Source organism: Streptopelia decaocto, assembly GCF_964273445.1.
Source record: "Streptopelia decaocto genome assembly, chromosome: 2".
Classification (NCBI taxonomy): Eukaryota; Metazoa; Chordata; class Aves; order Columbiformes; family Columbidae; genus Streptopelia; species Streptopelia decaocto.
In genome coordinates, this window is record NC_138655.1 from 115,803,379 (window position 1) to 115,820,405 (window position 17,027).

General features: G+C 44.4%; 1 protein-coding gene across 3 annotated transcripts in view; it reads left to right on the plus strand.

The window, feature by feature from the left end:
* The window catches only part of MYRIP (myosin VIIA and Rab interacting protein), a 220,324-nt gene extending 217,450 nt beyond the window's left edge, over positions 1-2,874 (plus strand). For all 3 annotated transcript variants that reach the window (XM_082044877.1, XM_082044878.1, XM_082044879.1), the window contains one exon: positions 63-2,874. In XM_082044877.1, the coding sequence (XP_081901003.1) occupies positions 63-95 (33 nt within the window). In that variant the 3' untranslated portion in view covers positions 96-2,874. The remainder of the gene's footprint in view (positions 1-62) is intronic.
* The last annotated feature ends 14,153 nt before the right edge of the window (positions 2,875-17,027 follow it).

The following is a 17,027-nucleotide window of genomic DNA, read 5'->3' on the forward strand; positions in this document are numbered from 1 at the left end:
ACTTCAGCAAGCTTGTTTTGTGTTTCACTCATGTTTTTTTCTTTCCTGCCCCTCTGTTTTAGGAACCTGCTATAGGATCTGCTGTGATGTACTAAACTTACACTTCCCTACTGCCAATAACACACTGCCTAAGGCTGTACACTAGAGTGCCTTTACTTAACAGCCATTGTGTATGTCCAGCTGAAAATGGACCCTCAAGAACCCACAATGCCTCACCTATAGGGCTTCGTTTGGATACCTCACTGAGAAAGCTGTCCAAGTCTTCAGCATTGTGGTCTGCTAAAGGAAACTCTGCCTTAAAGTTCTCACAAGACTCTAGAAAGGATGCTGAGTTTCAAAAGCAAGGCTCCACATTTTAAGATGCACTTTTTCTCCCCATCGATTGTACTAAAGTGTGTTGTCTTTAAACTGCAGTATGTTTTTGTACACTCGGTCAATTATAGGCCAATATTTCACACAAAAAGAAAGAACAAAGCAGACTTGTGTATTTGCTGGCTTCTTCCTATTCATGTGGCCATCTGTCTTGTCGAGCAATAAGAACAAGTCTGTGCAGTGTATTCTGCTTTTCAGCTGTGTGGCGGGGATGGAGAGTCAGTGTTCCTAACTCTGCTCCTAGAGAGTCAGTGGAAGTTTTGACAGGGTTTGTAGGAGGAGATGCAATGTGCAAAGACTTCTCTGTTCACTGAGGGTATATTTGGCAGAGTTAATGCTCTAGCTCCAGAGCTAGCTATTTTGCTCTTGCTGGCGGGGGGGCACGTGGATGTCATGTTGAACCGTGAACTGGTGGCAGCACACATGGACCAGATGTCTTATGATTCTGGCATCTGGAAACTTCTGAACGCTGTTGTGAAACCCACACTTTTGTGTGTCTTGTTCTTCTTGGTAGCATCGTCCACTTGATGGTGTCCAACCACACTGTAGGTCAGAATAAATTCTGACCAAATCTTTAAGATTGGAGAGGAAGGGAGGGAGGAAGAGAGGAAGGGAGGAAGGAAGGAACGAACGAACGAACGGACATTGTGGATGCGAACTCTGCTGACTGGCTGGTGGTCGTAGGGTGGCTACAACCTGTAAGAGATTCAATTCTGCAATTTCTTGGCCTTTCTGAGGAAGGGGCAAATGTAGCCCAGACATCTCTTCCTTTACTGGTCTGTAGCCAACATAGTAGCCGGGGCCTGTCAGTGATGCCATGAGCACCCCCCACTACCATCAGACCACTCTGAATTGGATTGTGAATGGTAAAATTTCTTCTTTAATTTCTTGAGACCTTTGAAAGGTGAAACAATCTATAAGGCTCTCGAGCAGATGCACAGGAGAGAAGAGGGAAGATGGTGTTTACAGGGTGTCCCTCTCACCCTTTTTGGGGAGGATGTAGCCAATTTTTGGTACTTTTTGCTCTGAAGAATACCATGGAGGTAGTTAGAGGAGGTGATAAGCCAGTGAATCCCTTACCACACCAACTGCAGAGCAAGTACCCAAACGCAGACTGGGTTGATGTGAGATGTGCTGTTAAGGAGGATGTGGGCTGGCAGGTTTCCCTCAGCGCTGAGGAGCAGTGGGCTCCCCAAGAGCAGTGGGCACCAGTGGAGGAGGGGACCTTCTCCCTTCCCCAGCCTTCCATGAGCAGAGCACCGCACGTTGCCCGCTGTGCAGCAGGAAAGCAGAACCCTAGGACACCAGGCCATGAATGTTGGGCGAATGGTTGGGTGAATGTGAGCAAAACCGGGCAAATTTCCTGGCTGAGCTGGGTTTAGGGGGGTGGGTGAGGAATGGCTGGATAGGACAGTTGGAAGAACAGTGCCAGTTGCAAATCTGCCACCTGCATTTGACATCGAGCTTGTCAGTATTCTGATGTCCAGCTGCATGTAAGGAACCCTCAGAATAAATACAACCATCTTCCCATCTAGAATACATAAGCGTCACTCCAGCCTTTTAGGAGTTTCCGTCTGCCCAAGATCTGACCCCATATGTTCATTCTGGGATAAATTATGCCTTCTTTTACTCTCACACAATACGAGTTCTCTGGAATTGGTTTGCACAGATGTGAGAGCAGAATTTGGCCCACTCTGTTTAATATATAAATACATATATATAAAACAGATTTTATTTATATATGCAATCCAGTAAAGGAGATTAAACAGAGGATGCCTAGTAATTTTTTTGTTATCCAGTCTCCTCCTCCTTCCTTGACTGTTCTCGTGTAAGTATACAATACATTCCCAGGTTCTGGTTTATGCAGGTATGCGTGTTATGAAATGTCATTAATGGTGGTTGGTCTACATATTTGTCTAATAAATAATAACTAATATTGTGTATGTAATGTCAATACAGAAATGACTAATTTTAATAGAATAACTCTTCGGCTTTTGTTCTGTTAGTGTGATTTAAACAAGCCAACAAAGTTTGGAATGGGTTGTTTTCCTTAAGAGGCATGAAAAGCAACTATTATCGTGTTACAATGTTAAAATATTCAGTCTTCTTTGACAGAAAAATGTGTACTGTGTAGGCATTGCAAAAAAAAAAAAAGAAAAAAAAAAAAATCCCACCTGCTATAAGGCATTTGAATTTTTACAAATGTTTATTGTGCCAAATATGTGCAAAGATATAATTTACTGTTTTAAAAAAATCATAAAAGCATATGTTATAGCACACAAAGAATTATTTTGTCATCAAGTGATTTCAATCTTTAGTGTAATATTTATATTTAGATTAATTTTTATAAATGAAAATATTTTAATGGGTAAAATGAAGAATATATGATCTATTTGATTAAGTCTGAGTGAATATTAAGCTTGCCTTGTCGTTGTTATCTGCATACTCACCAAGAAATACTGTCAAGAGAAATCATGAAAGAGTAAAAGCAATTTATGAAAATAATGCCTTTTCAAGGACTTGATTCATAAAGAAAAAACAAAAGTTCTTCTCTGTTGTTTGCATTTCTGTGCACTTCAGCCAGGACACACGCAGATCGCGCTGCCGCACACAGCGCTCAGGGGCTGCCCGTCCACAAGCGACCTGTCCCTCACTGACCCCAGGAGACCCGCAGCTCCGCAAAATAACCTGGTGCAGCTGCAGGGAGGAATTCACCTTAACACCCTCAGTTCAGGTTTTTTCCACTGGGGCTGGGGTGGGAGGAATCCTGTTAGGAACATTTGATGGTTCATCTTGTCCCAGCCATCGAGGCTGTTGGGTGAAATACCATCTCGAACAGAGTGTCCCAGGCAGAATTCCTGTAACTGGCACTGTCATCTCCACAAAATGACAAACTGAGCAGGAACCCCACCGCTCATCTTAGTCTAGGATTTCTGAAGTCTCATGTGATGAATGCTGATCAAAATACTTCTTTATCAGCATATTTTCTCCACCAGGAGGGCATTCATTTAAACTAGCATGTTTTAAGTAACACTTGGGGTGTTATATGTTGTATTATAAATAAGAGTAACTGTCTTATAATAAAATTCCACTCCTTGCTGACAGACCATCCAAAAAGAAAAAAGGGGTTAAATTATCTGCAGTGATTAATTCAAACAGTATTAAACTTTAGTAGTAATTCTAACAAAACACAACTGGAAATGCAAGTTCATTCTAATTTGTCTTTTGCAGAATGATTCATGGCCGGGATTTAGCCATCAGTCATTAGCTACATTGTGAACTATCTTTTTTGGATGTAAGACATCATAGATTAAAATGCATTTGAATATTATTACTGGTAATAGTTATTAAGATGAAACATATTGTGAATAACACTTCTTATAAAATGAGTATAACAAAGTTAATTACCATGGCAAACATGAGAATTGAGTCACAACCCTGGGCTTATTGATGTGGGCTAATGCAGCAGATGGTACATTGCTTGTGATCCTCAAAGAGTGACTTCAGCTCAATCAGATAATGCACTTACAAACAATGACATTGTTTTCAAGGGCATCAGCTAGTTTAGGCCCTTACCCCTTTTGGATAATGGTGCGCCATTACACACGGTAGGCACAAAACTGCCCTGAAGAGTTTAATTAGCCAATTTTACATTTTTCTTGAACTGGGAGAAGATACTTATCCTCGATAGGAACTCCTTTTTTGTTCATTAATGTATCTCTCCAGCAGTACAGGCAGAATCATGAAGGGCCAGTGTATAGTTCAGGGTCACATTCCTACGAGTGGATGTTACCCATCTATATAAAAACTACAGACAGAGCACCAGCATTTCATGCCATTGATGCAAGTACATTAAAAATTACTGAGAGCCTTTTTTTTTCTTCCAATGATTGCTTTTTATTTTTACATATCAACAGCCATTGACTTTGGAATGTCACAGGAAGGTTTCATGATACACTTAACACTGCAGAGTTTAAATCCCAACACAAAAGCTGTGTTGTTTTTGGATAAAGTTAATGTTACAGTGAACAGCATCAGGAGATTGGTGGGGGTGTGAGACAAAGAAACCTTTTTATAAGCTATGCTGGCACTTGGTGCTGATGTCCATGCATTGTCTTTTACCTGCATCTGGAACATGTTTCTTTTTGAAGGAACTTGGCACAAGTAGCAGAAAGAAAAGCAGTGTGAGATTGCTAGGCAAAAGCAGAACTGGAGGTCTGAGGTGCAGGGGAGGGTGCAATTCAAAGAGCAGAGGTTAGGTCAGTGCCTCAGGGAACAGGGATCACCAGTCATTGTCTTCTGTGTCCAACACTTTTTGCTCCCACAAAGCGTTCAAGATGAAATCCAGGTGCCGGCTCACAGGCCACCAGCTGCCATGGCTGCTTCTCAGCTGCCTCTTCCCGAACCGGCCAATGGGGCGAACGCCACGGCCCACGTACCAAAAAGGGTCGATCTCAGGACCTGGAATTCAAAACAGGCAGTGAAACATCTACCATTGTACTTAAAGGCAGCATTTCCTGAACATCTTGAGGGTCATAGATGGCTTATTTGTCACCCAGGAAAAGAAAAAAAAGTAATACAAAGGGAAAGGCTGCAGCCAGACACAATTTTCCAGTACTTTTGAGGGTCACCTGCCATGTGCAGAGCCCAAAGGAAGAGGGTTCAGATGCAAAATTAATTTTCATCCATCTGGGCTGCAATTTGCAATTTGAACATAAGTGTAAATTTCCTATCAATTCAGGGGGGCACAGCATGCTTTAAAACTGATCTGAACCCTGGGAGAGGTTGCAATGAAGCCTACATCCAGAAAGACCACAGTAGCCCCCTGTACCGCCACTTTTAAACTGTCCTCTCTCAGCTAAAGTCCTGAAGTTCCTCCTGTCCAGCATCCAGTTCTGCTGTATGCAGCAGGTATGGTATCTCTACAGGCTAACAAATCCTTTGGATTGCAGAGAGGGTTCCTACATGAGAGGTAAACATAAAAAGCTAATTCTTGGTCACTTAGGAAGTTGTTTTCATGGATGACTTGACTTCTTTTAATGCATCTGAAGTACACTTAACTAGACTGTAAAAGTAAGTTAACTTTTAGAGCAGGTGTGGAGAGGGGTATAGTTGTATCAAAAGACTAAGATATAGCAACAGGGAAAATCTACAAAGCGCTGGAGGTGTTGCCACCCTAAGGAAATGCCAAATCATTCCAAAGCCAGATGAATGTGAGAAACAGGAATGAACTTAAATTTATATCATTATATATCATCCAAGTCATATGAAAATCCCAGGCAAGGCAGCACAATTCTCCCCTGTGCATTCTGATGCTTGAACAGAGAAAATACAAAATCTACTCTGGCTATGAATTTCTCCATAAATGCATCTCGAAAGTCTTTCCACACACTATTTTGCACCCCTCCTGTCCACCAAAACCCAAGCAGTTTAATTTTTCCACCTGAATACCTAAAAACTGAGGCTCCCCACCCCCCTAGCTCTCTACGATAGGGGAAGGGTGTGTAGAGAGAGCCCCCTGTGCCTGACTCCCTGCACCCACCTCTCCCCAACTCCACATAAAATTATCAGCCTTTGCTCCTTGCGGGAAGATGAGATTTCCTGATAAAGATTTTCTCTACAATCTTTTGGACTATGTGTTAGCTTTTACTTGGGACTTCTGGTATAGTCCCTCACCTGGCTAGCCTCAGTTCCTAACAGCGTCTCTGAATGGAGACACTTCAAGCATTTGTGTTTTGCCTTTCAGACAAATCTGGTTCCAGACAGAAGTGAAGATTTCTGTAGAGCAAATTTAAGCATCTAGCTCTCTTGTTACTTTATAGAAGCAGTTGTGAACTACCCCAGGCCTACAGACCACAGCTGAAAATTTGATGCTTAAATATTCAGTGTGTACTGCCTTACATTTTCTTTGTCAGTCTTTTGTACATTAGTGTCTCCCACAGTATTTATCAAAAATTACATTATTTCCTTTGGCTAATTAAGGTTTGTGAGAAGACTGAGTTCTGTATATGCTCTTACAAGTGTAAATGGAAGTACAGGACCCCACACCCCCTTTTTACCATAGAAACACCCACACGGATTTGCTGCTGAACTTTGCCTGACAGCCCAACCCCAGTCCCTCAATGCACTAGAGACCACGGGGAGTCCATCACATGACATCAGGTGAGACTCATACTTACTTCTGTTGTCTATCTGATGTTTAAATGGCCTGCTCTGTCCTGAAGCAAAGCTGAGCGATACCAAGAGCACCAGCACGTAGACAGTGACCAGCTTTAAGTGCTTCGGTGACCACTGGGCACGTGGTGTCCATGGGATCAGATGCCACATGATGGAGCGGTGGTGGGAAGGCTATGTGGAGAAAAGTGAACATAGGCAACGCATATGAATTCAAACTCTCAAGGTGAAGGGAGGTGTCAACTCTAACAGTGTGTTCCTGTCCACCAGAGACACTTCACAACTAAGTTCTATGAAACGCTGATGCTGGGGATGTCCTGCTTATTTTTTGAAGGCAAAGGCTGTGCAGTGAGCCATCTACTGAGGTAAGTCTTGCAACTTGAGTGTTTTCTCATCACCAGTGGAAGCCCCTGGCATGGCTCCACAGGACACACGAGTCCTAGCCCTGAGCTTGCCACTGACTTTCTCTGTGGCCCATTGTATGACCAAGGACATTGGCCACCAAAGTGTGTTTTAGCCACTGTCTCCATCATCCTTTCCTCACTTGTAAAATATGTCTAACATTTGCATTTTACACAAATGCAAACTAAATGTGTTAGAAAGGCTTCCAGAAAGGGAACGCTCCCCTCACGTCAGCTCACCCTTTCACTGCCAACATGCAAAAGTTATGGTTTCCACTGTTAGATGTGCTGATCCTGTAAATGAATCCAGATGCAAATGGATGAGAAACCCCCCACAAGAGAAGGGCTGTGCAGCACAGAAGGTGCTGAGTTGGGAAAATCACATCCAGGAGGTGAAGCATCCTGGGCTCAGGTTGCCACACACCCTGTCTCTGACATTTTGGACAAGCTTTCTTGCAGCAGCTCTCTCAGCTGCCCTGCCAGGTACCATCTAACATGCAAAGTCTGCCTGTGTTTTTGGCAGGCTGGAGCTTCTGTTTGGTTAAACATCACTTAACAGCCGCTATTATAGCTACAGAGCTATAGGAAGACCTCTCAGCAACACCTACACGGAGGCTTCTCCCCATCTAAGGGTGGGATTTTTCCCCTGTTGCTGCCTGAGCACTGTGCTGCTAAAACCTGAGCCTGCTTTCAGTACAGGCAGAGCAGGAATGAAAACCTTTTGATGCGAGATGCTCCCAGGCACACCACACAGGCAATGCAACAAAAGCACGTGGAGAATCTGGCTGTGTCTTTCATTAGAACACAAAGTCAAAAGCTCCTTCACTCCTAGCACTCAGTGAAGGTTGTTGTGGGTTTTTTTCTCCACACTGACAGTTCTTTAGCAGGGAGCTTAGAGAAAAGTGATTTTAACCCATGATTTCAACAGAACTGTGAATTAACTTCTTCTAACTTGAATATCTCCTGACAATGTCACGATAACCAGGACTAAGTGATTTTGGCATGTAAAAACACATGGGGTGAGTTCTGCCTTCAGTTTCAGCTGGTGTGCATCTCTTGTTGCTCTGTGTTTAGCAAAGCCTTACTTTTGGTGAGACAAGAAGATGTTTTGAGAACTCTTTCTGGTGTGCTCACAGGGCTGCTGTCAGCTTTTCCAGATTACTTGCTGTCTGGTTTTGTGTCTTGTTTTTTCTGGGAGCTGAGTGACAGAAAGGAAGAGCTTGCCTTGAGCTTATTGTTGATGAAAGACAAAAATACAGGGAAAGCTTTTTAGCTCAAGCTTTTTTCCTAAGCAATGCTGTGTCCCAGTCTCCACAAGCTGGTCCTGCACCCAAAGCAGCCATTCCAACCACCTTCTAGAGTGCTATTATTTATCAAACTTTTTGCTCATACTCTTGACCTGGCTATGATTTTCGTGAAGCACATGGCTCCTGCTGCTCCTCGGTGGGGGAGATGGTCTGTGATCTCCTCCAATTGAGACCAACAGCTTTCTTCCAAAGGGAAAATTGAAAGACCAAGACCTCATACAGTCACTCTGCGTGTGCCTTTCATTTCCAACCATTAAATGATCTCAAAAAAACTTTAAAAACTTGTAAGTCTCAACAAAACCTGATGCAATTAAAAGTTTCAGGAATAATTTTGCTCCTGGAATAATTTTGCTCAGCAGAAATCAGCATCACTACCGTTTGGTCAACTTGCCACTTCTGCCTGGTCCCAAAGCAGAAAGAGCCTTAAAATTTTGGCTGAGCAACATCTGTGACAGCGTCCTGGCAAATTCCATTGACATAAGAGGAGAAAGTTGCAGCATGTTAAAGCCACTAGTAAAGTTAGAGGGAAGCAGTGGCATCACATCTTGACGGTGTCTGCCTCACAAGAGCAGCAGGAAACCAGCCTGGCTCTCTGGGTACAGTAGGGCTCTCAGTGTGCCAAAATCGAGCTCTCCTGCGGATCCATCAGGTCCAAACCTACCCTGTATGTCCTCAGAAGACAAGGTGCTCGAAACTCTTTAAACCCTAAGACAGGGTTGTCATATGCAGGGACAGGAGTTGGACTCGATGATTCTTGTGGGTCCCTTCCAACTCAGGACATTCTATGATCCTATGATAGCATCTTACTCAAGATCAGTGGCTATGTACCCCCTGCTCCAACACAAATGTGAATGGTTTTCATGTCTGAAAGCAGCATTGGAAATCCCCACAAGACATCACACCCCGGGTGACCCCAGGCCTGGGACCGTGGCTGGTTTCAGGGCTGGGTGACACAGAAGGTGCAGCACTGTGCTGCAGGCTCCTGCCTGTCCTCTCCTGCTGCCCCAGCACAGTCTCCTTCAGGGCAAAAAACTGGAGAAAAGTTACTGAGCGCAGAGCACAGCTGTGCACATTGATGTAGAAAAGCTAAAGCCAAAAAAGAAAAAAAAAAAAAGAAAAAGAAAAAGAAACAAGGGAAACAAACACTGAAACAGCTAGAGGGAGGCACTCACCTGTTTGCACCAAAGCTGCTCCTCAGGTAGCCGCTGCTCCAAGCAGAAACAGGGCAGCTGCTGGGGGCTTGTGCCTTTTATACTGGAGGGAAGTGGGCTTGAAGGGGGAGGGGGAGTCAAGAGGTGGGCCAGGAGGACGTCAGCAGTACTAGCGAGCAAAATTTAAATTTACAAAGGGAGGGGAAGAGAACTGTGGCTCTATTAGAAAGCCATCGATCAAGGTAGGGAGCTGAGGGCGGAGAGAGGAGATTGTAGGGGGAGCTGGCTGAGGGCCCCCAGCCCACCAGGAGGGGAGCAGAGGGGAAGGGGCCGCTGCTGTGTCCCTGTGGATGTGGGACACGGACAAACCAGGGCAACACCGTCCGCCACGCTCTCCGCACAGGAGAGGCCAGCTGTCCCCGCTGCCCGGCTGAGATGCTCTGTCTGAAGCATGTGTCTGCGGGGGAAAAACACTCATGGCTGGGGATGAGGTGCGGGGAGAAGGAGGAGATGGGCAGCGGGAAGCTCTCAGGATCAGCGAGCTGGAGCAGCCAGGCCACGTGCCCCTTCCCAGCCCTTGCTCCTCTTGCTGTTGTCCCGCCTCTGCTTTTTGCTTGGGATCTTACTTGACCGTAGCTCTGGGCTCATTAAGCCCCAAAGCCACGGCTGGGGTCAACTCACCCACGCCTCAGTTTTAGGCCGTACTGCAACACAGAACCCAAGTAGCTGATGAAATAATTTGTGATTCAGTGCTTAAGCAGGTGCTTACCGGTTTTGCGGCACAGAAAATTCCATCTGCATGAGGCTAATATCTCAAGCAATATTGTATTATATCTCTACAATAGGCACCTTTTCTGTGTGGCTATTTTTAACACTATCTGTTTACTAATGTGTCATCACCGTCTTACTGCTACAGATCTCACTGCTTTAATAGCTAAGACCATATTTACCAGGAGGTTTTGTAAAGGAACAGCAGTCAAACTGGCAGGTGTTTCACTCCTTTGGCACCATCCTGCTGAAAGGCGGAGATGTGAAGCGTTACGAGGCTGCTTGGGGACCACAGACTCTCTTGCAGAGATCTTTGCAGACACAGGGTTGTGCTCTGCTCCTGGTGAGACTATCTGAAGAAACAACTTTTAAACCTGTGCTTAGTAGACAAGGCTCTGAGGCATGACCCAGTCCATAAGCTGAGACTGGATGGGAAAGGCTGCAATCCCATTTGGATGAGGTGGAAGTTCAATAGCAAATCTATTGTTTGGTTTTTCTATAAAGTTGCTTCCAGTTGAGACACTGGACACAAATGACACTATTTCACTGCAACCACCTCCCAAAAGAATTTTTTTTGTTTTTTCCTGGGGGCAATTTGTGGGGTACTTGTACAAAGAAGCACCATTCAGATTTTGCCTGGCCCTGCCCTTCTCAGTATCCAGGCATCGAGTAGACAACCCCATCATCACTACTGGCGGGGAGCATGATCACTAATTATGAGGATTAAAATAAACTTCTCATTTATTTGTAATAGTTTGCTCTAAGGGCATGTGTATGACCACAAATGGTAAAGAAGCCTGAGAAATACTCTTCCATTCTCTAATTTCCACCTAGTAACACCTAAAAGAAGTGTCTTCCTCATCCAGGTTTTCAAGAGTTTACTCAGGCTACTCAGGATTACAATTGCACAATATGAAGAGCACTTCAAGTCCATGATAGCACAAAAGGTCTTTCTACAGCCAACACAATCGATACTGTATATACACGCTTTCTTCAGCAACCTCTTTTTAGTGTGTTCCCTTTGAACCTTCCAAACGCTCCCTACCTAAAAATCAATCTGCATCCAAGAACAAGGCGGTGGCTGCGCTGCTGCTGTGCTAATTTTGTGTGCATGCGTGGAGAGGGTATCTTCTTGGTAAGTAAAACCCTTCATGGTTTTGCATTGTAGATCTTTCTCTTAAGGCTCTCCACATTGATTTTAACCAGAAAATGTGGGTATTCTTTCTTGATCTCTAGTGGGCAATCACTGGAGTGAGGGCTTTTTCTCTCCAGGATATGTAGGATCCTGTCTTGTTTTGCTAAGTGATCCTATCATCTCAAAACAGAAGTAAAAGCCATTTTCAACCCATCTACTCTTTCTAGTCTTCCTGGCACTGCAGCACGAGCCTTTCAATAGCACAGATAATTTTCACTGACAGACAACTACATGGAAGTTACCACGTAAAATAAAACTGTGTGATATCTTCATGTTAACAGGGTTTGCCTATTGGTAAACACTGTCTGCAAAATAATATGCCACACAAAGAAGGATCATTATTAGGAAAGCTAGCATTTAAAATGCTCTAGTATGACCAGCTGCCTTCATTCAGGCCAGCGGTCCATCTATTGCAGTGTCTTGTTTTGAAGGTGGTTAGCAGAAAACAGCCAGGGGAGACCCTAAAAACAGGGCAGCATATTTTGACATTACCCACTAGATGATTCTCCTAGGCCCCTGAGATTTATGGTTGGGAGGTTTCCCAAGCCAACTGTTTCTTTGTGGCAGGTAGCCCTTCATGGGCTACTTTTCTTTCACAGTTGCTTCTTGGACCCAGGTAAATTCTCAGCATCCACAGAATCATGTGCCAAGGACTTCACAGCTGTCTCCCTCCTACAGGAAGGATCACATCTGTGCCTCTTTTCTGGACAAACCCCTTGCCAGTTTCAAGTACTTATTCTTTCATTTTTGCTTTCAGTCATTCTGCCTTCATGAAAAGCTACTGTAAAACGTTGTAAGCAATGAAGACTAATTAACTATGTGACAGTCTCTTGAAATGAGCCTCATCAGGCATTTCTCTTACCAAACTACTCTTATTCTATCCTCAATAGCTGCAAGTTACCATTTCTTTCCACCAGACCACAGCTGAACTACCACAGCGCTACGTATGGTACCCAGAAACTTCACGTAAATCACTCTGACTTCTAAGGGTCTTTTCAGGCAGTTGTGATTTTATTTTGTTTTGCTATCCCATTCATAGCAAGGCCAATGCTTTGGCTGAGGAAAGCAAGGCAGCTCACTCAGCACAGAAATGCATCAGCCTTTCCCACTTCGGAGGAAGTGGGAAAGAGTTCTCGGGGGAAAGAGGGTCATGAAAGAGTGAACTGGGAATCAAAGAATCACAGAATGGTTGGGGTTGGAAGGGACCTCTGGAGAACATCTACTCCAACCACCTGCTAAAGCAGGTTCACCCAGAGCAGATCGCACAGGAATGTGTCCAGGAGGGTTTTGAATGTCTCCAGAGAAGGAGACTCCACAACCTCTCTGAGCAGCCTGTTGCAGTGCTCTGGCACCCTCAAAGTAGTCTCTCCTCATATTCAGATGGAACCTCCTGTGCTTCAGTCTGTGCCCATTGCCCCTCATCCTATTGTTGGGCACCACTTGAAAGGAGTCTGGTCCCATCCTCTTGACACCCACCCTTGAGATATTTATAAACATCAATAAGATTCCTTCTCAACCTTCTCTTCCTCAGGTTGAACAAAGTCAGCTCTCTCAGTGTCTCCTCATAAGAAAGATGCTCCAGATCCCTGATCATCTTCCTAGCCCACTGCTGGACTCCCTCCAGCAATTCCTTGTCCTTCTTAAACTGGGGAGCCCAGAACTGGACCCAGTACTCCAGATGTAGCCTTACCAGGGCAGAGCAGAGGAGGAGGGCAACCTCCCTCGACCTGCTGGTCACACTTTTCCTCATGTACCCCAGGATACTCTTGGCCTTCCTGGAAGATCATCTAGAGGACAGCTTGGTCTATAGTGAATGGGCAGAAGTGTGCATGTTAAGACCTCCATCCTTTTTCTGTTTGACAGTCTGGGCACATGCTCTCTTCTTTGTAGATGATCCCTGGGAAGGACTCAGGCCTCCATCACTTCCCTGCCCCACACACAACCCAAGACTCTGCATGTGGAATTCCTGCACAGCTGATGGGAACCAGGAGCGAGACTGAGCTCACTGTTAGCTGTGGTGTCTCAGTTTCTCCATGGGATGGCTGATGAGGGAGACACTGTAGGATGCAGCTGCTTAGGAAGGCAGCAGATACACAGGTTTGAAGGGCTTTGGGAAGGAAAGCAACTTCCCAAGGTTGAGGAGCAGTCAGGTTCCTGGGCAGGAAATGCTGAGGAGGATGAATGGTGGCAATAGGAAGGTATCACCTGGAGGTTGGAGTAACCTAAGAGGACAGGGTCCAGGGAGCTTGCCCTGGAGGAAGATTCTTTGGGAAGACAGCACCAGAGGTCAAAGTGAACTACAGTTCTGATGCAAAGCTCTAACATCTAGTCTGCTCAAAGAACTAAACCAAAACTACTTTTTTCTGTACTTCTTTCGCTGGTAGGAGCCTTCCACAAACAGAAGGTGAAAACCATCAAAGCAAAGACATTTGATATAGCTGGTTGGAGAAATAGAAACTTTTTTTTTTTTCCCCAGCTCACCACACTCATTGTTCCACATGTGAACAGTTTGAAAATTCCATCAACCACTGCCTGACCCATGAATCTGCCCAGCCTCTTGTGCTGGGCTAGTACATGACTTCTGTGTGTGAAATGAAATAAAACATTGCTGGCTTGATTTTGCTTAGATTGGAACAAGTGGGAGGGATAATACTGACACTGCTGTCTGGAGCTGGAAATTCTTAACTGATATTAACTAGGAAGTATTTCCTGATTCATAAGAGGCCCAGTTGTACTAATTGAATTTGGGGGACTGATGAAAATTTTTATTCAAATCTATTCAGAAAACCACGTCAATTCAGCAGCTAGCCAAGATTGTCAATTATGTGTAGCTTTACATTCAAGCTGTTCTCTAGTAACATTCAGGTTCAGAGTAAAGCCAGGACTGCCTTGATTTCAGAGCTACTTTTTTTCTTTGAGAAAGAGGACCATCTAGTGGTTTATCACAGAAATTATTTTCTTGCTTTCAAACATTGAGCAAGGAATGAACACGCAGGTTTCAAAAGAAGCATGTGTAGCTTGAAATCTGACCGTGTACTGAAGCTGAACTAAACTGCATATAACCCAGATTCTGGCAAGTTAGAATGGATATTCAGGTGTTTACCACCAGCATAGTTCCCGGTTTGCCCTGTTCTCCCAGTTAGCACACGCTTACTGGAACAACTTGTTAGCAGCTGGGCCAGCTCATGTGTGGGCTACAGCTCAAGACATAAGCCCATCTCTGCAAGCCCTTCCTCAACATGCTGTGGAGGCTCTGCACCACAGTTAGAGCTCAGATGGAAAAAAAAAACAAGCCAGGCTTGGCACGGTTACAGCCACCTTTGAAACTATTCTGCTGGCAGCGCAGACAGAAAGAAGATTCTTCTCAATCTTTCCTCTTCTTCCTCCTTGCTAGAAAGCCACCAGATAGCCTTCTGCACAGCGGTTTGGGATGCACAGCTTCCAAAAACAGCTGGATATTGCTAGCAGAGTTATGCAGCAAGAGCAGGCAAGATTACAGTTCAAGTAAAAAAAAATAAAATCAAGGATGGAAATATTTTTTCCTGTCTCTCAGGCATCCAGCATTTTGATGTTATTTTCAGGATACCAACATCAGACCAGCACAGCTATGTCTCTGGCACTGAAGTGGGGCAGAATTTGTGTAGAGTAGTTGCACTGCTGGAATACAGGATGGAATTCAGTGCTGCTACATGCCATTTGCACAGTTCATGCACAATCAGCTTCTCGGGCATCTTAAGCTGCTCTTTGAAGACTCCGTGCTTCAAGCAATAATTGCCTGGTTTTGCATGCTGTTGTGGAGGACGGTTCAGCACTAGACCCTGCCATGTTCTGGTAGGGCAGACGACAAGACCAGGTCTAGGGGATTTGCCTAAAGGAGTAATCCTCAATTAAATTAACAGACCTTTTGGCTTTGTAAAGGCTCCTAAGGAATAAAACTTGCAGTATCAGAGTGATGCACATAAAATAATAGTAGTATATATTAGAACAATATCTACAGCAAATGAAAAACTATGTTGTTTGTTCTAGTTACCTTGTTTCCCCGAAAATAAGGCAGGGTCTTATATTAACTTTTGCTCCAAAAGATGCTTACGTTTTTACATGTATAGCTGCCTCTACTTTTAAATCGACTTTTTAAATGAACTGTGAGTAGGGCTTATATTTCGAGCATCCTCAAAAATCCTTAAAAATCATGCTAGGGCTTATTTTCAGGGTATGTGTTATTTTCAGGGAAACAGGGTATTACAGAGAGGACTGAAGGCAGCTGAAGGTAACAGCAGCTCTGTGTGTGCACGCATGCAAAGACAGATGTCACACAGAGTCCTACATTAAAGCAGAGCTTTAGCCCCCATCATGTGGATGACTTGTTTCTTTCCTGATGTGAAGCCTTCTCGTGGTATTCCAGTCCCATGTTTCCAACACAGCAGTTCTCTGGAAGAACAAAGTTTCTCTCACTGGTCTGGGTTACTCGCTGTTCCTAAAGGGCAGCCAAAGTATAATATACCTGTGGGTACCCAGTGAAGGTGCAGTTCTTCACTAGGGTGACAGTTTTTACAAAAGTCTACTTCATGGCTTCAGTATGTCATATTTTTAAGCTGCATGCCAGTGAGTCCCTGGTTTTAATCCCTGCATTTTATCCAGTCATAAATAACGTCTAATGATTCACATACAGCTTGACAGATGAACTGAAATACAGTAGAAGGCAAGCAAGGGGATCTCTGATTGCTATTAATAACCAGGCCTTGCAACTATGACACTTAAATAGCTTGAAGTCATGATCAAGATAATTAGAGATTATGTTCTTCTTCTCCTGCACAATAATTGCCAGGTTATACATTAGTCACAGAGAGGCAGGAGTCTCATTCCAAATCCATTGCTTAAACCCTAAAGTCCAATAGATATTAGTGAATGAGATTAACTCCAGCCTTGGTTCTAGGAAAATTAGCCATAACCTGCAATTTAATGGCCTAAGCAACACCGTCTCTTGCTTCCACTTAGGTTTTAAACTTATTTTAACTGCTTCTGTTTTTTTGTTTGCTGCTGTGCCATGTCTGCTTGGCCTACCTTTCTGCAGTCTGATGTGGCTGGAAGCCCTCACAACCAGAACTTCCGCAGATCTGTCACTACGAGTGGCTGCTCAAGAGCAGTGGGAAGGACTCAGTCAAGACAAAGGACCTCACACAGCTGACAAGGAGCAGAAGCACATCTTCATCAGGATGCCACCTATCTCTGCCCACAGTGACCAAAGTTTGGTGCAAGGTGCTGGCACAGACCGTGTTTGTTTCAGACATAAATGATGGAGATGACACAGAGACCTGCAGCTCCGTCGGAGGAGGACAGCAGAGAGCGAGCTCTTTGCATTGACACAGCCCCACAGAGACCCCATGCCAATGCACGTGGCCATTGCGGCCAAGGGAACAACAAGCGTGCTGGCCACCAGCTTTAATTGCTGCCCAGTGCGTGCCAAGCTGTGCAATTAGGATTTGGTTCCATTCCCTCTGCAGCTGTCAAGGTTTGCACTTAAGAACTGTTCACTATGGTTTCATTTTAAGGGAAAAAAAGTCACTTTTTCTTGGTTTATAAAGGAGCTTTGTTGTTTCCCAGATACCAAATCTCGTTTGTTTGTAAACTGTACGGTGAATTCCACAGATGCCCAATGAGC